Source organism: Amia ocellicauda, chromosome 8, assembly GCF_036373705.1.
Source record: "Amia ocellicauda isolate fAmiCal2 chromosome 8, fAmiCal2.hap1, whole genome shotgun sequence".
NCBI lineage: Eukaryota > Metazoa > Chordata > Actinopteri > Amiiformes > Amiidae > Amia > Amia ocellicauda.
Window position 1 is genome coordinate 41,807,777 of NC_089857.1, and position 21,826 is coordinate 41,829,602.

At 40.2% G+C, this 21,826-nt stretch overlaps 2 protein-coding genes and 1 long non-coding RNA gene across 5 annotated transcripts in view; all 3 read right to left on the reverse strand.

The window, feature by feature from the left end:
- LOC136755077 (myosin-IIIb) overlaps positions 1–4,957 on the reverse strand; it is a 42,252-nt gene extending 37,295 nt beyond the window's left edge. The window contains exons 1-3 of one of the 2 annotated variants that reach the window (XM_066711449.1): positions 4,400–4,957; positions 2,113–2,178; positions 1,788–1,918 (exon numbers count right to left, since the gene is read on the reverse strand). In XM_066711449.1, the coding sequence (XP_066567546.1) occupies positions 1,788–1,918; positions 2,113–2,178; positions 4,400–4,501 (299 nt within the window). In that variant the 5' untranslated portion in view covers positions 4,502–4,957. The remainder of the gene's footprint in view (positions 1–1,787; positions 1,919–2,112; positions 2,179–4,399) is intronic. The other variant, XM_066711450.1, reaches the window with a different exon arrangement.
- Positions 4,958–6,065: 1,108 nt separating this feature from the next.
- On the reverse strand, positions 6,066–10,170 carry LOC136755078 (uncharacterized). Its single transcript, XR_010817619.1, has 6 exons — positions 10,016–10,170; positions 9,127–9,309; positions 8,329–8,493; positions 7,482–7,547; positions 7,059–7,137; positions 6,066–6,588 (listed from the first exon to the last, which is right to left on the reverse strand). It is a non-coding gene; the product is annotated as an uncharacterized LOC136755078 (long non-coding RNA).
- Positions 10,171–12,470: 2,300 nt separating this feature from the next.
- On the reverse strand, positions 12,471–20,590 carry LOC136755079 (protein FAM221B). 2 transcript variants are annotated; one of them, XM_066711452.1, is made up of 8 exons: positions 20,228–20,590; positions 19,534–19,597; positions 18,492–18,666; positions 18,012–18,155; positions 17,764–17,874; positions 17,291–17,494; positions 13,344–13,463; positions 12,471–12,944 (listed from the first exon to the last, which is right to left on the reverse strand). In XM_066711452.1, exons 3-8 carry the CDS (start codon positions 18,622–18,624, stop codon positions 12,844–12,846), a joined length of 813 nt encoding a protein of 270 aa, XP_066567549.1. In that variant the 5' UTR covers positions 18,625–18,666; positions 19,534–19,597; positions 20,228–20,590; the 3' UTR covers positions 12,471–12,843. The 2 variants fall into 2 exon arrangements, with proteins under 2 accessions (XP_066567549.1, XP_066567548.1); XM_066711451.1 differs by having other exon boundaries at positions 19,559–20,590.
- Between the last annotated feature and the right edge of the window lie 1,236 nt (positions 20,591–21,826).

Genomic DNA, 21,826 nt, shown 5'->3' on the forward strand with positions numbered 1-21,826 from the left:
TCTCACTTTCGGCTCCATTTCCGCCTCGCCCCGTGTGATTTTGCCTCTCACTGTCTGCCAAGGAAACATCCCAGAACTACAGACAAAGGGCCACTGAGGCGTGTGTAACTCAATACAACGCCCGTGACGTGATGGTATTACAATTATGTTTCTTATGAACTGCTGAAATATCACTATATTCCACATTGAAATGTCACACTATCGGGAGCGGGAGAGGCTTTAAAATCCTCTGGCTGCAGCGTATTTCTAGCTGGTCTTTGCTTATAGCCAAGTCCTGGCACTTCTCTCATACTAAAGCCAAGAATGCATGAATAGAAAGAAAGAGGACAAAACAAGGTTCCTACTTTTCATTTTACATGTCCAGCTTTCCCAGATTTAAATATACTTCAAAAACACTAAGGATATACAAACAAACATATAATAATAAAGTATAGTATTTTCATTCCCACAATGATCAGAACACAAGGCACGGAGACTCTTGTACTCATATATTGTAAACGTGAAGTTACAAACAGAGAAAAGGGGTGTAGGCTCACATTTAATGAATAAAGTAAACATATACCTTAGGTAAGATAGATAACCATTTTCTTATCATTTTCTGAATGTAACTGTGAAAGTTAGAATGTAAATACATAATAACACATGCTAGAAAGAGAGAGACGATTACTGAAACAGATCAGGCACACAGGTTTATTTTCAGGTGGCCATTTCTACTAGAGCTGCGTTGCAAGTGTTTATTGTTTATCGTTTCGTGCACATCAAAGTCTGATAACCACAGCCCTGCTCCTTAACCCACATTACGTGTCACTCAAATACCATAAACAAAGAACGCAACAGGTGTGGCCGATTAAATGATGTCAGACCCAGAGATCAGACTACATCCAAAAGGAGCATGACTGGATTACCCCGAATCAAGTTGAGCAATGATAGCAGAGTTCAAGTCACAGAGTCAGTGTGCAGCTACTGTGTTTTATAATCCACATGAGGCAGCTGTTGCAATGTGCTACACATTAGAGGCGTTTCTGGAAAATGGTGACTGTACTGCAGATGCTGCCAGACGGACAACCCGAGAAGGAAAGTTGCAATAAATGACACAGAAGAGTCAGCAGAAACAGGGATGTGAAAGGGCACTGGATGTAGTTATACGTACTTCCAATCCTACATTTTATTTACCAGCAAAGACCTTTGAAACTATCTGGAATGCAGCACCCATATTTGATAGTTATTTTATTTTATTTTTTAAAGATGTGTTCTCATATCCTCCATTCCAAAAAACATAATTATTCAAAAATAAAAAACAGCATTGAGAGACTTTAAAGGTTAATGATGAAGAAAGTGGCATACCAAGGGCAGAAACAGCGTGCCCTCTCTCTGTGGGTAAACCACGTATGCTGGACCACAGCAACGTGCGTAATTAAATGCCACACCTAATGCGTCTTACGGTGCCTAACTGTGTTCAAAGCGATGCCACTTTTAAAACTTGCCGTAAGCAGAAACCGAGACATGCAGGTTCTGAATTGATGACATGCATACCTGAAAAGCCCGCTGGCTACAAACTGCATTGGACCCATTCCAGGCAGTCACCTGGTTGTAAATCTGCATAAGCCATGCATGAGTGACTTGTGTGCTGTACGGTGTTTCTGTCTCTGTGTGTGTGTGTGTGTGTGTGTGTGTGTGTGTGTGTGTGTGTGTGTGTGTGTGTGTGTGTGTGTGTGTGTGTGTGTGTGAGATGCGCTGTGTTGACCCAGAGCAGTGGCTGTGTATCAAACTCCAGCCAGTATCCTCACCTGATCACAATGCACTGGTTCCTGGGCCCAGTGGCCAGCCGGCCGAGCAAGGACTGGTAAGCTCGGTCAGCCACAGCAAAAATGTGGGGAGGTAGAGATTTCTTTTCATGGCATTTATATTTTTCAGATACCTGAATACAAAACAGACACATGTGTTAGCTGCTGTAGAGCCATGCAGTAATATAATTTTGTCCTGTTTAAAATTGCCTATTTAAAAAAAAAATTACGTCCCCAGTATAATTGTCAAAAAACTGATGAAAGCTGTCTATCATTGTTCAGCTTCAGTTAATTTTCCCTGTAATCAATTACTTTGAAGGTTACTTACCGGTTTTTCATAGATTGGCAGGTATTTAAATGGATTAATTGCTATCAGAATATCGCCAATATACGTCTGCAAAAAAATGAAATGGGTAGAGACATTTTAGCTGGAGGTCAAAGATACTCTTTCCATTTACAATTTTTGGAGTAACCTTTACAAATATCACATAATCTGTCAAAGTACTCCTTTCACATTAAGTTACACTGGCTTTTCATCTAAAATATATGTTGTAACAGTGATAATATACCAAAGGAAATTTTAAATTCAGTATAACACTGAATTACAATGCTATACAACATTTGCAAAAATCACAACTGACAAATGAAAGGAAACAATACAAATAAGAACAAATCGAAACAATAAGAAGCGTCATCTCCTAATGACAGTGTTTGCATTTAATTTACTACTGAAAATGATAAATGCTATTCTATGCACTGCAAAAAATAAATAAATAGAAGACATGTTTTGCAAGAAAATGACTCATATCAGATCTAGCTAAACTACTTATCATTCAAATGCAATAGTTTCTCAGAATCTAAGAGACCAGTAACTCTATGTATGCAAAATAAAGACATCAACGCTCTGCTAGGGTAGCCTCAAGCATTTACCACATTCACGTATTCTTGAAAGACAATTTGCCATTATCCTGCCATGAACGGCTTTGCTTGAAAACAAATGGCCCAAACATTAGCTAGACTAGACGCCTAAGCATCTTAATAAGGACAGTGTTGACAATAGGGAGTTGAAAATGTCTCGTACAACATGTTGTCAAATTTATTTTTAAATGTATACACAAAGTATATATATTGGGTGATTCCAGGAAGAGGCCTGTAATCCATACACAAGGATGTATTAAGTAATTGAAATTGTTCAATAAAGATCCATTTAAATGAATGTATCATACAAAGCTTAATGTCCTCCTCCAAGTAATAAATAAACTGATGGATGTTTTAAAAATGTCAGTTTTTAGTTGGACCCCCTGAAACGAGGGATGTATCTGATGAAGAAAGCGGGCAAAAGAACAAGACTCTTGTCATATCTAACGTGTTGTAGACCACCTTCTGACTTCTGCCAAGTTTGTAAAGCTGATCAAATCTAATCAGAAGTATAAAATAGTCTCTTCATCTCATATTGACAAAAGTACGAGTCATTGTAGTGGTAATAATGGATTTTGTTCCAATTTCCTGATGTTGAATAAAGAGATCCTTTGTTTTCCACATGCACTGCAAGAATTCCTTTTGTGTTCTTCTTTTTGTTTTCTGGTAAATCTGAACTGTTCCTGTTCATTTTAGGTCTGGCTAGTTAAGGCATGCTGGAACGCATCCGTAAAGCTGCTCCAGTCCTAGACACATATTTGTGAAGTACAAACATGCAGAAACACACCTGCCTTTTTGGAAGTTATAAGAAGTTCAAACTGTTAAACTATTCCAACATATAAAGACAATCATGTTTCCCCGGCTAACATTTGTGTTTGTTTTTCAGTAAAACTACATGTATTGAAAAGATCTAATAAACCAGCTACTGTGACTACAAAGCACAATACTACTAATAATAAATAAAGTAAATTAAATACCATAGCCATCTTGGTAACCTGTATTTGTTTAAGTGAACCGCATAATAGAATAATTATATTTGGTCAGGGTTATAGGCAAAGTTTAAGATTGCTATCAATATCAGGCCTACTAGTGTATATAATCAATTCAGCCATAACAGCTGACAATGCATTCACAATAAATGCATGAATACTTCTACTTATTATAGATTATACATCAACATACTTTGTATTATGATTTCTCTTTGTTTTTCAAATGTGTAAAACATGCATATGCCTTTGGAAGATCATATACACAGTGACAAAGCATCCAGACCAGCATAAACCTGAAGGAGTCCCCAACACAGCAGAGAGCACCTCTGGGAGACTCTGAACTCAATACAGGCAGATATGGTGGAGAGCTCGACACAGTTCCTGCCCTTCAGATGTGTGGGGAACCCAAGCTCACAAACAGCCCAGCTGGCACCGCATCTAACCACCCCATGAGGTCAGCCTCTGGTCACAGATGGAGCCTCAACAGTCAGCTCCCACCCAGCCCCGCTCCCCGTGCAGATGGTCGGCGGGTCTCGGTGTGGATGACCAGGACACAGCTTTACACGCACACACATCTTTTGCAATGTCTTTATGATCAGTAGAAACACTTCTCTATTGCTGTGTGTTCAGTGGAGGGCCACAGTGGCAAACTCCCCGCTTACTGACTCCATATCTCTACACACAACCCTGCGCAGATGCTGCACTCACATAGATGCGGTCGTGCTGGAAGCGCCGGCCGAGAGACTCCAACAGGCGCGCCTCGTCCAGGTCGCTGAGCGCCGCCAGGTCCTCCTGCAGAGCCGCTGCCATTCTCCTTCCTCTCAATGGATACGACTGAAGTGAGAACTATGATGATGATGATGATGATGATGATGAAGCTGCCCGCCCTCCACTGTAACAAGTTTCACAGCTGAAATATACACCAGTCTGTGTCCTCCTCTGCGCTGTGGTTAGAAAGCAATGCCTCCTTTGACTCGGCGCTTCCTGCCTGCAAAACTACACGCAAATGGCCATTAAGTTTCCATCCCGTAGACGCGTTACAATGTGTGTGTGATCAAAGCCGACCTAATCAATAAACACATCAATAAACACAGCGCCGTCGCCGCGGTGCGGAAACTCCGTCTGCAGCTCCGGCGTCAGTCGCGCTGACCGAGAGAAAGAGCCCGACCCCTCCGCCGCGCAGCGCCTTAAGGTGGAAGTGTGGAGATACAGAGCATATGGGTATGTGACCAGTCAGATTTAACTACATACATACATACATACATACATACATGCAAAGCTAGATAGATAATGTCATGGATGTATCTGTTTTCTGGGTATGTATTCTGAGAATGCTATAGGGACCGGATTCTTTGAGGTTGCATTTTAAAAGATACAAAGTAATTACAGTGATATTGTTACAACACGTGGTGTTCCTCATAACACTTCCATCAGCTGTAGGTTTAACCTGCTGTAGGTTGGGTTTAGTTGTGCGCCTTAATAACCCCCGGGAATCTGTCTTGTGTTTGAGTAACTATTGTGTCATTATTGTCTCCTCCTGCCGTCATTTCACGTCACTTCAGTAACTGAAGCCACTTTAACAAAGTCAAACTCCTGATTTTGTGTTACAGATGCATTACTCTTTCAGAAATACAAAAGCATTTATAAATACGTCCAGTTCAGTTCATACACAGCATGTTTTAATTGTCTGATGCGCATGGCACCATTTTACATGTCGAGAAGTGTTCGTCATGTTTAACACATTTAAATCTTCCTGGCAAAGGTTAACAGGTTTTGACAACAGGTTTGTCGCCCTGAAATGATGGTATTTACACAGTGACCCCAAAGTCTGAGCTGTTTCAGAGCCACATCAACAAGAGGCTGGAGGATGATTGTAATTGAAATTGGTAATTGTAATTATTTTCCATGTCGACAACATTTCTACAAGAATTACTGTGTGATGAATATATTAGAAATCTATAATCTCTTGTAATACTGAGATACCTAACTGCCGCACTTCCAAGGAGACAGTACATGTAGTCCTAATGGCGCATCAGCGCCCCCTGACGCTTATTCAGGACACAACACTAGCGCTGGGGTTATAACGGACATGTCTGTGTTGCAGGAGACGAGTGAGACTCCAGCCCCACTGCTGTGCAGGATAACCGTGTCAAAATGAACATAAATACACAGAGAAAATAATCAATCAATCAATAAGATTTCAGTTTAGTTTCCCTTCTTTATTCTCCCTTAAGAAAAATAGTAGAACTGGTAGTAGAATGCTAGTAGCAGTAGTAGTAGTGTTAGTTGTAGTGCTGGCAGGGCAGTTGTAGTAGTGCTGGTGTTAATAGTAGCAGTGTTGGTGGTAGTAATAAGAAGTCTGGGACAAAATGTGTCAATGTCATTTTTTTATTTTATTTTCAAATAAACAATAATAATTATAATAATAATAATAATAACCCCCATAGTTGAACAGGTAACATACACAAGCCTGCTATATGATAATACTGTTGACTGCACTTCAAAAGATAGTTCACATTCATTAAACATCCACATGCAGAGCCCTGGCTTTAGTGGCATTCAGTATAAACAATTGATTAGTATCGGTTCCAAATTAAGTCCTGGAATTGTCTCTGTGTAACTTTAAACATCTGAACAGTCAACATGGCATATTACAGCTTTACCAGCTAAATGGGGTTAATATACATATTTAACAAAAATTACATCTTGTTTAAATTATAGGTTTCAATTAGTTTACATTTTTATATATATAAAAATATTGAACACATTTAAAAATGATTTTGCACATGTATAAAAAAAAATAATTGAAATCCATTAGTTTTCTTCTGGGTGTTTTCATTTGTTACTAGTGCATCTCCACTTCTGTTGGTACTTTCTTTCTCATTACTTTCTTCTTCCTACAAAACAATTAAAATATTTACTTTTCCAAAGTTTGTATTAGAAAGCAAAAGCATTGTTTCAACAAATGCCTTACCCACAAGAAACAGAATAAAAAGTTATAAGATTGAACATTCCCCTGTAGGTCACATGCTCAATCAAATTATTATCATTATTCAATCTTTATATATACTATTTGCGAGTATCGTTTTGTCATTTGTCATCAGAATAATACACCATAACTTTATACAATCGTTGCCCCTGGTTTTTAGCCATGCGGGGCAACAGTTGGTATTGACTATAACCACATTATTGTTTGTACGGATCTCTAAAAAATAACTTCAATTACTCTATGTATGAATGTATGTATGTATGTATATATTTAGGTAATCATTAAAGGGAAGGTCCCACTAAAATCCCAGTTTTATGATTTTTAAAAGTTGCTTATATGACGGACTCGATCTTTCCTGTAAATAATACTTATTCTTACCTTCTGACCACAAGAAAAGCTATAGCAGAACTGAGGGCTATTAGAAATATGACTCCGCCTATGGCTCCTACTATTATTCCTGAAACACAAACAATAACAACAAAAAAACATGAATCCCCGGTGACACAGTTCAACACACTTCAGATTTAGTTCAGCACTACGGTACAGCCATTATTTCAACTCAGATCAATTCGGGTGACTAATGAGAGTGTATTGAAAAAAGCTTTAACCTGCATATTCCCGAAACGTACTCTGAATGGAGTCAAATCCTTGAATGTGGGATTCTCTAGGTGAACATGTATGTGGCTGGGATAGACAATATTTACGAATGTTAACCAAAAACTACTACAGCTCAAAAAAAGGTGTAGGAGCAAACTGAAAACAGTAGGGAGCGCCTTCGCCCTTCTTGTGTGTGGGATTTACCTTCATTCCGACTAGCTTCATCTGGATCTGTCTCTTGTCCTAAATTTTGTCCTGATCTTCCGGCTACTGATGAAATCAAGACACAAGGCAAAAACCGTCAACACAAAAAATGGAGCAGTACAGAGTATTAAAGGGTTGATATCTGATATATTCGTACACAATACAGTCATGATTAGAACCATGCAATCCACATTAACAGCTGTATTATTTATTGTTTTATACTTCAGAAACTGTCATCATCATGCCTGGAGTACGTCTGATTATAAGAAGCAAAATTAATACCATCACTATGAAATTATGATTGACCCTGAAAAAACAGATATGTGGAATTAATAATGCACTTTGATTGAATAGCATTCACCTTTGTATTTTACTTTTAATGTCATCCATTGATACTCGTATATTTTTAATGTTAGGATTCTATAAACAGGTGGGCCCATTGGTAAAGGTTTTGTTTTATTTTTATTGCTCTCTTTCATTTCTGATAATGTTTAACTAGGACAATTTGCGTCTCGGCACTATGCAGCCGCTCCTTCGGTCAACAGCCATCGCCCACAATGAAACCAGAACATTGACACAGCAGCCGTTGTAGACAAAGCGCCTGAATCACACAGGTGTTTAGCAAGGCCTCATTCAGCAGAACTCAAAGCTCCACGTGAGATGATTACATCAGGGAACGTTATACACTTGCTATCGAAAAGCTCGACAATACCTGTGTGTGCTTTATTGCACCATCGTCATTTGTTCTGCTTATAGATGAATGTGGGTTTACCACGGGAGAACACCATGGTACCATTGTTAAATAAATATAATAAAGAGTCACTAATGACATGTGATTAGTGCTAACCGTGGCACGTTTCTCTGCACTCTTCTTTAGTTTCAAATCGGTTCCCATTGCCCTGGCAGCCTCCATAGATGAAGGATTTGCAGGTTTTTAACTCTTTGTCATAGTAGAACTTCAGCAATCTGCCCAAACATATTCCACTGTCCTTTTCCAGAGAACACGCTTCACCTGTTAAAAAAAAGTACAAAATTAGAAAAGGGAGGAAAACAGGAGGTTAAATTGCCAGGAGTCAAAGTGATATGTGGTATCAAATATCATATCACTCATTATAGCATTCCCATGATTTCAGAAGTTCAGAGCAGTCTTGACTGATAGTCTCAGAAAAAAAATGTTGCTGCAACAAGAATGTTCCAGATGTCTGTTAGAACATTACATTCATTTTCATCTGTCCTTGGGGAGTTTTTAATTCAGTGGGAAAGGCAACCTGTTATCCAAGGAGAGTAAAAATCACGAGGCTCTCCTCAGTCCCTCACAGAAGATGTCATTTTAATCAAGTATTACATTTGTCAGGGATTTGCCTAGTCTAAATGATTGGATCCACTAATAGTAGAAGCTTTTGGGATATTTTAGATGTAAATAAAGTGTAATCCAGTCTCTGTCCTGAGGAGAAATCTAAATGAATCAACACCTCCTGGGAGGGCTCAAAGTCTGAGCACGCCAAATGGCGCACATCCATTTTTTCCACCACGAATTCAGGTTTCCATATAGTTTCCAAAAACTCACAAGATCACTTGATTAAATACACAATTATCCACCAAACAGAACTCATTTTACTATACTCTAACACCAGGCTTTACTTACGTCCAACGGGGTAGGAATGTTTCTCTGAGCAGTTCCTCATGCACTCTTGGTCCGTCTGAAAGCGATTCTCATTTCCTCCGGCTCCTTTGAAAATGAACGGATGACAGAGGCCCTCGGACTTGACGTAGAAAAAGCTGAACTGTATTCCATTCCCGGTTCCTTCATCCTTTGGAAGCGAGCAAACTGTCAATAAGGAAGATTAACATATCAGTTATGAGCCTCTAACACTGACCATGCTTTTGTCTAGATAGTAGACCAGATTTCCCTTGTTTAGGTCTTCTGACTTCCAGATATGTTCCCTGCCACAATGTGGGACAGTCATCAAGGAAAGAGAGAAAGATAGACTGTATATACGCACGCCTGTTGACCTTGGCTAGGTCCTCTATCAAGTTTATTCAAGGCAAGTTGAGTTATTATACAAGATGGCCACCACAAGCAAATCAAATTACACCTATTGTCACTTCGCATATATATTTATACTCATCACAGCTCAGTTATTATTTGTATGTTTTAACTAGTATTACTATATGCCACATCCATACAGACATACTTGGCCACCTATATTGCAGCTTGCAGCTATATTTTCTATTTGTAATGATCTGTTTGCCATTACATCAGCAGTGCTGGTGAGTAGTAAGTAGAGAAATAATGGATGCTTCTCAAGGAGCTGTATACAATACTGTGGAAAACAGCTTAAAACAGATTCACATGTCATCACCAACTGCTGGAATATGATCGGCACTAATCATTCAAAGAAGAAACCACAGACACTGATGAACCTGCAATAAATGAACACAACCGAAAATGGCGTTGAATGATATTGTTTTGTCCTCTTTTAGCTTAATTAAACCACTAAGATCAAATTGTGAGGTAAACGCATCTTACTTACACTCAGGGAAAGCTATAACAGAAACGACTCCAAAGAAATAAAGTCCACAATGAAGAATCCCCTTCATCTTCTCTTTTGGATGGAAATACTCTGACCCTTTGAGCTCTCTCAGTGGAGGACGGTGTTATAATGGTGCAGTAACTGCCTGTTTTTACCAGGAAGCTGCCCTTTACACCCGAAATCATGAGTCAAGTTTTTATGGCACTAGGAGAAACCCTGTAGGTTGAGTTTCAGATAATAAAATACTAAAATGAATAACTATCCTGATAGTATCATGGCAACACTGTAGAGCAAAGGTACATCTTGACGTTGGATTGGCTCGTTTGTTTAGAGGACATTGTTGGAACATGCTTTGTAGAAAGGTATTGTGAAGCATACATGCTCTATAGGAGTTGTTGAGTGTAATGTACTGTCAAGGAGGTGTTATGTGTGTTATGTCCTCTAATATACAGATGGGTGCCAAATTAAAAGGAAAAACCTGAATAAATGAGTGGAGGAACATAAAGAATGCAGATTTCTCCAAACAGGTGCACTGCATGATACAATTAAGCAATTAACATCCCATCATGCTCTGTGGCATGTATAAAAATGCTGAGCAGGCCCAGCTGACCTTGATTTTGGATCAAGATGGCAAGAGGAAAGGATCTCAGTGACTTTGAAAGAGGGGTCATTATTGGGGCACGAATGGCAGGAGCTTCAGTCACACAGACGCTCAACTGGCTCGTGTTCTGGACAAGTGGGCGAGTGCATGTGTGGGACACCAAGACAACGGGACAGGCCTGACTGCTGGACCCCTACAGTGAGGCGGTCCAGAGGCTCCGTTATGCTGTGGGGGGGCATTTTCCTGGCATGGTTTGTGTCCACTTAGAGGGAAGGGTCACTGCACATCATGTCAAAGTTATTCTGAGTGATCACCTTTATCCTATGGTGACACATTCCTATCCTGAGGGGAGTGTCTCTTCCAGGATGACAATGCCCATCCACAGGGCACGAGGGTCACTGAATGGTGTGATGAGTATGAGAGTGATGTGACTCATATGCTATGGCCTTCACAGTCACCAGATCTCAACCCAATTGAACACCTATGGGAGATTCTGGACCAACGTGTTAGACCGCGCTCTCCACCACCATCATCAAAACCCCAAATGAGGGAATATCTTTTGGAAGAATGGAGTTCATCCCTCCAGTAGAGTCCAGAGACTCGTACAATCTGTGCCAAGAGCATTTAAGCTGTTCTGGGGCTCGTGGTGCCCAACACCTCACTGAGACGCTTTATGTTGATCTTTCCTTTAATTTGTCACCCGTCTGTATTTTTTTCATTGTTGTTTCATGCATTTGATTAGACAAGTGGAAATGCAGGAAGTGAGAGTGACTGCATGAAAGGACAACAAAGCATGTTGGGGCTGCAAGTTTGATGGCTTTGAATTAGTTGACCGTGAAGTGTAGAATTGACTTGAGGTCTTCCACGCATCACAATACACACAATAACATGAAGGCACACTTGACCTGAGACTAGAAACACAGATGATTAATGTCCTGTGCCTCATCCCACTGTAAGAATACTCTGCATCACCGATTACCACGGAGACACACCTTGTATCGCGCAGCATAATCATCTACACAGCCATTGTCTTGGCGCCTTCTTTATGACCTGGAAACTTGAGACATGATGAATTGTAGTTTAATTATTAACGACAAAAATGCAGAAGCAAGTGAAACCAGAATGTGCATCTCCTTCTTGGGGCAAAACAGTCACAATTTAATATACTCCAGTTACCTTCCCCTCGGTGACAAATAAAATTGAGCTTCCTTCAGATATAGCCAGAATGATGAATAATACATATTACTTTTTTGTTTGTTTTGCATTTTTTATTGTTTTCTTTTGCTGGTAGGTATAAAATAGGTGAGAGATGATGGCTGTACAAGATTTTATTAGCAATTACTTATGCTTTCAATAGTAATTTAATCTCCACATTACATATTAAATACCCTAGAAGAGGCTGCAAACAGGTTACACAGTACTGACAATGATACCAGGCTTATTTGATACACATAATGTAGATCAACGTATTGCCACTACTGCTGTCTGTTGAATTTTACCAATAAAACATTTATGCAAATCAGTTTTTTTATTGTAGTTTTGATTCGATGAGTTTGTACTTTGTTCTAAGAACTGTAAACCAATCAGATCTATGAGTAATGGATTATTTCAGGACTTTTAAATAAAAACAAAGACTCACCAAAGTCCAAAGATTAATAACAGTATTGCTATCAAGGTTTCGGTTTCACCTGGGAAACATGGGTTTCACTGAGCTGTGAAGTATTGTGCCGGTACTCTGAAGAAGGGCTTGATAACTCATAATTTGGATTATATTACTAGTGCTCTTTATAGCCTTGGTAACTGGAGACAAACCAGTCATATGAATTATAACAAACATAAACACTGTACTGTGTGTGTATTTTAAATAAAAATAAGGGGTTTAATAAAATAAAACATACTTTTACAGAATATACTTTAAGGTAGTGCAAGTCCTTTTTTCAGTTTGTTTAATTTTTTTATATAAACATCATGGGGTTCTTTGCTCTGGATACATTTAACATCTTATGGATTTGTAAGCCATATGAAAATGTACATAACAAAGTAATTTGTTATTTTAGCTATTAACCAGTTTTCTATTAGGGTATTGCCTATACATTAATACTTTTACTATACTTATACTAATACTGTACAATAGCAAAACTTTGTGTGAGGATCATAACATTCAGATTTTATGTTAATTATTACATTAATGAAAGGGTGGGTGCTCTTTTAATGGATGTTTAACTTATTAAACATCGTTATTCCTGGTTTCCAGTACTGGCTTTGAAAGCAGAGATGTCCCAGCATCCCTCAGGTCTGGCATCTCAGCAAATGGCAAATAGGCGTCCCCTGAATAGTAATAAAGGACTGTCAGAAAATACTAAACCATAGATACACACTTAAAAATGTAAATCCATCAAACTGAGTGATCTCTTTTGGTTACAGAAAAAGAACAGACAAAACACAAAGTATAACTATACAAATACCAAATGTGAAATAGTACTAGATAAATAAAATACAAAGAAAGACAAATAAACAATCTTTAGGGCTTTAGAGGTACTGCACGGAAAAATATAGATTTGATGTGATCTTTATGTAACCAATATTGAAGATCACACATGGATAGATTATTATTTTATTATGAGATCTGAAAACCCAACCTGTTCAGCCAAAAATTCAGCAAACTCAGTCATGACTAAATGACACAATATAAAAAGCTCAGTTTCCCATTCCTGTCTGCCATCTTACCATAAGGAAGGCCCGACTTCTTTCTGGAATCTTCTGTTTCAAAAAATGTCTCATGCTGCTCCCAATGTTTGTCACAAGAGGCACAGAGGAAGCTGGATTCGAAACGCATACAGCGGCACCCTGCAGACAGAGACAATCAGCCCTTTGTTTTAGTTACCAAAACGTGACTGGTCAAAACATGATTTAAAACTCAGAATGGGTGACACGTTCATTTTAATGAATTCATTATCGAACTAAAGCACTGTCTCCCACAATGGCCTGATTGGCTGATTTACCACCATGAGGATCCAGTTGGTTAATTGGTTGGTTAATCAGCTCGGTTCACAAAGGTGCCCAAGTTTCTCCTGTCAAGACTTGGTCACAGCAGTTCTTCGTACATGGTTTAACAAATCCAGGCTAAATGGACTCATCCTGGCTTAAGCAAACGGGCCAACTGATATCTGGGATTTTCGGTTTCTTTCCATTCACAGGCTGATTCCTGATGCCTTTGGTGCAATAAACTTATTTTTGAAAGGAAAAGATCCCCTCACAATGTTTTAACACTCTATTCCTACAGCAACACTTCTCATCAAAAACTCAAAGGGAATTTAATTCAACTAAATTATGGTATTAAAGGAGGAGGTGCTGAATAAATGTTATAACTGCAATAACTAAAACTAGTGTATTATCTACAACAGGGGTTCCCACCAGGGGCCAATTTCCAGAGGTTGCATTGGATAAGGGGCCGCAGTAGAAAATGAACCACCAATGAAAACCAAATCATACCTATAAATAATAATAGGACACAACTGACATTGACATTTCCCTGTTCTGTGTTTGTTGTCTTGAAACCAAATCACGTCCACACTAGTAAAGACGCAGCTTTCTTTGGGGCAGATTCACTGGGGTCACTTTGCTGTGAAGTTTCATCCACACTACTCTCCACCGTCTCATCTTCATTCATTGTGCATTGATCACGTTTGTTTATGTCAACACGCAATACACATGGAATTTATTTTCAAAATTTGGCTGAGGCACATTCAGTCCAAAACAAGGGTCGCCCTGAGAAGCGCAGATCTGCGCAGAGTTTCAGACTTGCGTGTTCTTGAGTGTTTCTGCATGACGCCACTAAGCCCCGCCCACAGAAATCTGAATCATTTGCGCAGATCTGCAGTATCCAACCGATCCCATTGGTGGAGCTGTGCAGTTCTGCAGAAATTTGCATTACACGAACACTATCGGCGTTCTTTGATCAGATGCGTCTCATGTCAGACAGCGCAGTCTCACACAGCCGCACAGCAAGTTGTTGGATACATGAACGAGAAGTTTATTGGTAGTTGAATGCTATGACTGAATGACACAGTAATTAGTAAATTATTCAATTTACCATAGAAAACTTTAAAATACCGATCTGAAGGTATAGTAAAAGTCCAAACCGGTCCATAAATGAATACTGGTATACAGTTTTTCACAGTATACCGCCCAGCCCTAGCTGAAGGTTGGCTTTGGGGGGGCCACACCAAACATCTTCGAGGGCCGCATTTGGCCCTGTGCCACACTTTGGGAACCCCTGATCTTCACATTACTTAGAAAGAATAATACATAAACAGCGTTACACACTGCAGATTTGCTCAAAATGTCCACATGGCCTACAGTGTAGAGGATTGCACCATTGGGGATAAGTAGCGCAGCCACATAGAGGGTCTGTGACTCTGTGTCAATGCATGGCTGCAGTGGGCAGCATTACTGATGTGCGGTCCTAATATATTAACTAGATACAGTGCATCCGGAAAGTATTCACAGCACTTCACTTTTTCCACATTTTGTTATGTTACAGCCTTATTCCAAAATGTATTAAATGAATTATTTTCCTAAAAATTCTACAAACAATACCCCATAATGACAACGTGAAAGAAGTTTGTTTGAAATCTTTGCAAATTTATTAAAAATAAAAAACAAAAAAAGCACATGTACAGAAGTATTCACAGCCTTTGCTCAATACTTTGTTGAAGCACCTTTGGCACCAATTACAGCCTCAAGTCTTTTTGAGTATGATGCTACAAGCTTGGCATACCTATTTTTGGGCAGTTTCTCCCATTCTTCTTTGCAGGACCTCTCAAGCTCCATCAGGTTGGATGGGGAGCGTCGGTGCACAGCCATTTTCAGATCTCTCCAGAGATTTTCAATCGGCTTCAAGTCTGGGCTCTGGCTGGGCCACTCAAGGACATTCACAGAGTAGTCCTGTAGCCACTCCTTTGTTATCTTGGCTGTGTGCTTAGGGTCGTTGTCCTGTTGGAAGATGAACCTTCACCCCAGTCTGAGGTCCAGAGCGCTCTGGAGCAGGTTTTCATCAAGGATGTCTCTGTACATTACTGCATTTATCTTTCCCTCGATCCTGACTAGTTTCCCAGTTCCTGCCGCTGAAAAACATCCCCACAGCATGATGCTGCCACCACCATGCTTCACTGTAGGGATGGTATTGGCCAGGTGATGAGCGGTGCCTGGTTTCCTCCAGACATGAGTTCAATCTTGGTTTCATCAGACCAGAGAATTTTGTTTCTCATGGTCTGAGAGTCCTTCAGGTGCCTTTTGGCAAACTCCAGGCGAGTTGTTATGTGCCTTTTACTGAGGAGTGGCTTCCGTCTGGCCACTCTACCATACAGGCCTGATTGGTGGAGTGCTGCAGAGATGGTTGTTCTTCTGGAAGGTTCTCCTTTCTCCACAGAGACACGCTGGAGCTCTGTCAGAGTGACCATCGGGTTCTTGGTCACCTCCCTGACTAAGGTCCTTTTCCCCCGATCGCTCAGTTTGGCCAGGCAGCCAGCTCTAGGAAGAGTCCTGGTGGTTCCAAACTTTTTCCATTTACGGATGATTACGGCCACTGTGCTCATTGGGACCTTCAATGCTGCAGACATTTTTCTGTACCCTTCCCCAGATCTGTGCCTCAATACAATCCTGTCTCGGAGGTCTACAGACAATTCCTTGGACTTCATGGCTTGGTTTGTGCTCTGACATGCACTGTTAATGGTGGGACCTTATATAGACAGGTGTGTGCCTTCCCAAATCATGTCCAATCAACTGAATTTACCACAGGTGGACTCCAATCAAGTTGTAGAAACATCTCAAGGATGATGAGTGGAAACAGGAAGCACCTGAGCTAAATTTTGAGTGTCATGGCAAAGGCTGTGAATACTTATGTACATGTGCTTTTTTTGTTTTTTATTTTTAATAAATTTGCAAAGATTTCAAACAAACTTCTTTCATGTTGTCATTATGGGGTATTTTTTGTAGAATTTTGAGGAAAATAATGAATTTAATCCATTTTGGAATAAGGCTGTAACATAACAAAATGTGGAAAAAGTGAAGTGCTGTGAATACTTTCCGGATGCACTGTAAATCATCCCTTGCCGACCGATCCTGTAACGCTTATATAAATAATCTGTATGATTTAAAGAATCTTTAATCTCTATGAATTCTTTCTCACTGAAAAGCTTGTCTGAAAGTTATCCTGAAACTTAGCCAGCTAACCTACTTATCCACGTATGAAGGACTGAGCCCTGCATGGGTCTTTATGGTTGTTGTTGTTGGTGGTGGTGTGTGTGTGTCTTCAGCAGAAGTGTGCTCACCCTCATGATTGCTGCATCTGAAGGTCTTTCTGAAGGTTCAGTTTATTTTAGACAAGGGCAACAGACTCTGCTGCAACCTGAACAGGGCTTCCTGATGTCTTCCTGAAGTGGCTGTATTGTTTTGAGATGCAATGTTATCAGAAACAAGAATAGTCTGCTGTTATATGACCTTGTTCTTGGTGCTAAATAAATATTGGGAGTATTAATTACAAAGAAGAGTAAGTGAAGAACCGATAGCATCCGACAAAACGAGCCTTTGGTCAAGACACCAGCTTGCTAAAGTATGACTAAAGCACTACAACGTCCATGTGGATCAGAAGGCGACTTCTATAGAAGGCACACCTTTACTCTTGCAGATACGGCCACCGCTGGGGTTGTGCTCCTCGTGTGAGTGTTTGCATCGGCACTTGGCCCTCCAGGAGTCGGCGTCGAAGCCCGGCCTCTTCTTCAGCCAGAATTCGCCGACTTCCTCAGGCCGAGACGGGATGAATGCGAAGGCTTTGCAGCAGCAGGCCGGCGCGGCACAGGGCACCCTCACACTACTTCCTGAGACACAAACATGTATTTCAAGGAAACGTGACAACTGAATAATTAATTTTAAAAAATAACATACAGCTTTCAACCTTCACATTTTACCCTGTGGTTGCTTTATATTGATATACTCTCTCTCTCCGTGCATCAGCACACTTCTTCCCTCTGTCTTTGTAGCAGTTTTCTTTTTCCAAGACTAAGACTGGAGTGATATGGTCAGACAGTTTGGTTTTGATTGAGATTCTCGCCGCTTTGACTTTGACAGTTTGACTTTTGCCGTGTACCTGAGTAACTCTTGTGCTCCCTCAGACGATGTCCACAGAAGCACATAGACCCATCTCCAACACGGAAACAGTCCCATGTATATTCCGGACATCTCCAGCCAATATAAATGCCTGTTAAATCCCACAACCAAAGCAAACACACAAGTGAATTGTAATCACAAAATGTTCTTCTTTAACCTTCAGACGAGACAGTGATACATCACATTTGTAAATATCCTATAAACATTTATCTTTTAAGAGCTACCTACCTGTCTGTATTGCTCTCACTGCAGCGTCCCTCTCAGGGCTGAAGAGCTCTTTCACTCTCTGTCCAAACTGGTCTCTGTGCATTGCCTTGGCAAAAGACACAACATCACACTTTCTTGCAGGCACTATGGGTCGTACTGTGTATCCTGAAACAGAAGTAACATTACACTTTCGTATTCACTGGGGTTCAGATGCAAGTGCATGTATTTGACATATTTTCTCTATTGCTAAAATCCCTGAAGTTCAAAAATATTACATTTACTTCCCAGCAGGGGGCATGATTGTGATGTGTGCGCAGTGATTCATCTACTGGGTGCTGAGTTACTCCAGGGTGAGGCTGAGGGGCAGACTGTGGCATATTGGCCCAGACAGAGAGTTTGTACCTTTTCAACAGTAGGACAGGACACTAATACTAATGTCTCTTAACCGTCCTTCAAGTCTGCTGTGACCGTCAAGTCTCAGCAACAACGCAATGCACATACCTTTAGCAACACTGTGCTCCTGCTTGGGACATACGGCATCTTGAGTTCCTTGTAGATGACTTCGTTTTTCTTTTCTTTTCTCTCCAGGGACGCCTGAGGAGGTTTGCCCCTCCGGGTTCTTTTTGGCGGACATCAGGGTGGCTTATTTTCAAGTGATTAATGTTTGATGTTCATCCTGCAAACAGTAAATACTTCAGAAATCTTCACAAAACCTCCCATACCACAAATCTTTCCCTGCCATAAGAAGTGTAGCAGTACAGGAACCTGTTGCATAAGAATATTTACCCTTTGCACATCAGTGTTCATTTTGGCAGCTATTTAAGATTTATTTTTTGTCTTACTCTTTTAACTAAAATGCTTTTCAATTTTAGTCACATTTTAAACTCCTGTCATTTTAGTCATTGTACTTTTAGTCCATGACTTACTTTTACTTCATTATCAGCATTATGCATTATGTCTGATGCCAGATGTTTACATCAATTAGTGGATGGACATATAGATTGACTTAATTTGAAATTGATTTGAAATCAAGTCACAAACAGATATTGTAAACTTCATGGTCACAAAGTACTGTAATGAATTTATAAGTTTGAAGTCTCTTGAACATTTTTGTAATATAGTTACAAATGCAATCATTTTCCATTTATGCACGCGTTATTTGGTTCAAAATGCAAATGCAATCATCCCATTTGTATTTTTTAATTCCAGTACGCACATTCTCTGACAATATAAAACATTCAAATGGCTTTTGCATTAACATTTCATTTTCAAAGACTTCCCCGCTGATATACAAAAGATTGCATGTTTAAAGTGATATTAAAAGCATACGCATATTGTTAAACCCTATAGCCAGGCGTGAATTGCGCTTCATGCTGTAGCGCTGAACGTGTCTTACTGTATAAGATAACCAGTTAGACTCTACCTTTACTAATTACCAGTCCTGTACACAATCTTGAATTAAAAAGCATTACCACAGTATTTCGTCATCGTGACCGTCACTGAAATTGGCATTGCAAAGGCAATCTAATAAGAAACATCTTACCTGATCATCAGCTGCTTGCACTCACCTGTATTTCACGTGTAGATACAGTGCAGCTCTGCTCGGTCTGCAACAAACAGGAGAAGAGGCTCTTTCACTGGACACACACCACACCACAACGCCCCTGCATCAGCTGAATTGCACCGAATATCTATATATATATATATATATATATATATATATATATATATATATATATATATATATATATATTATCTGGACCAAATCAAAACCTCTAACCATCCCAGGACCTTGCAGCAACGTTGCTAAATGTTGCAGAAACGCTGTGTGTTACTAGAGCAACGTGCAGCGTGTGGGTGCGCCGACCGAAGAGATTCAAGAGATGTCCACCAGGTGTCAGTGCAGGGCAAGAGAAAAGTGATGATGTTTAACCTCTTTAAAATAATATAGGCATGAACCACAGAGGGGTTTGTTCTTTATTTATGTTGATGACAAACAAGCGAGCAAACCAGCAAAAACTCAAGAGGGTGCAAAGTTCAGTTCTCCTTCAGCTGCACATGTACGCATTTTATTATAAACAGTTAATTTGGTTTAAAAAGTGCATGCCATTATCAAATTCATTCAATTTTTTTTATTTTAAATTTTGTATATTGAACACAAATCTAAACACAACATGCAACAATTCCCAAGATTTTACTGAGTTACAGTTCATATAATGGAATTAATGATTGATTACTTAATTAGGCCCTAATCTATGGATTTCCAGTCTCAGGTTTTGAGGGAGCGTGTGATTGGCTGCTGACTGCAGGAATGTCCACCAGAGCCAAAGTCCGGTCCAGACCCCGGTGAGGATGACGAGCCGCAGAGGAGTTTCCCTGCAAACCCACAGTGTCGTCAGCTGTCCGGGTTGCTGGTCTCAGACGATCCCACAGGTGAAGAAGCCAAATGTGGAGTCCTGGGCTGGCCTGGTGCACGTGGTCTGTGGTTGTGAGGCTTGTTGGCTGTACAGACAAATCCTCTAAAACTACGTTGGAGGCAACTTATGGTAGAGAAATGAACATTCAATTCTGTGGCAGCAGCCCTTGTGGACATTCCTGCAGTCAGCAGCCAATCGCACGCTCCCTCAAACCTTGAGGCAAGGTGTGTTGTGTGACAAAACTGCACATTTTACAGCAGCCTTTTATTGTCCCCAGCACAAAACGCACCTGTGTAAGGATCGTGCTGTTTACTCAGCTTCTTGATCTGCCACACCTGTCTGGTGGATGGATTATCTTGGTAAAGGAGAGCTGCTCACTAACAAAGCTTTGAATAAGAAATACGCTTTTTGTGAGTATGGACATTTTCAAGGATGTTTCGTTTCAGCTCATGAAACATGGGACCAACACTTTACATGTTGTGTTTATATTTTTGTTCAGTATAGTTGCTCACATGAATTGATTTTCCCATGTTAAACTCTAATGCTCCTTCTAAAACTCTCCAGAGTTTCCCTGGCTTTGACGATTTGTATCGAGGGCTGAGCGAGTATTGCAGTATCCCAGTGAAATAGTGGAGGAGTCGTTTCTAATAATAAAAATGCCGTAAAGGAAACATTCAGCTGACAGTAATGGGCTCTTGCCTGAGACACTGACCAGCAGGCTCCTCCATAAACATCCGACCAGGTGTTGCGGCTGAGATGACGAGTGAGACGGGAATCTTTTTGCTGAACAGCCTTGCAGTATCATAAGGGTAAGACCTGTCTCTGGAGGTGGTCACTGAGCATCTGTGTGAAACGGTCTGTTTGGCCTGTGTTTATATGTTCACCTTGAACGTCTCATGAGCGTCGGGGGCGGAGGTCGATGGATTCTAAAATGCCAGGACACGGAGAACAGAAACCTCTTTAGTGTTCCCGCCTTTCAGAACATTTTGCTCCAAGAGGTCATTAATTTGTTAGCAAAAAAAATCGCTGCATTTATAGTTGAGCCCACTCATTGCTTGTTTTGTAAGTTTTTCTTTAGAATGTCATAACTGATATACATCGTTACCCCTGACGTGAACTGTTACTTGATAACTACTCTCTCATTAGCATTGCCATGTTCTCCCTCAAGGGCAGAAATGCAGTGCTTTTGGCAGAGGCCCATAAGGAAACTCACTTTGCCACTTTTAAGGTATCTGGCCTGAAAATAGTCTAACATTGTATTAAAGTCAATCATTACCTAACCCCTGAGACATTTGTTTGTGACTCAGGAGAACAGATGGTATATACACACACCAAGGTATTAACCGCTGAACTCCCACACTACATTCACATACGCTTCTACACATCACTGCCATCATCATGACTACCCAATCTTCAAAT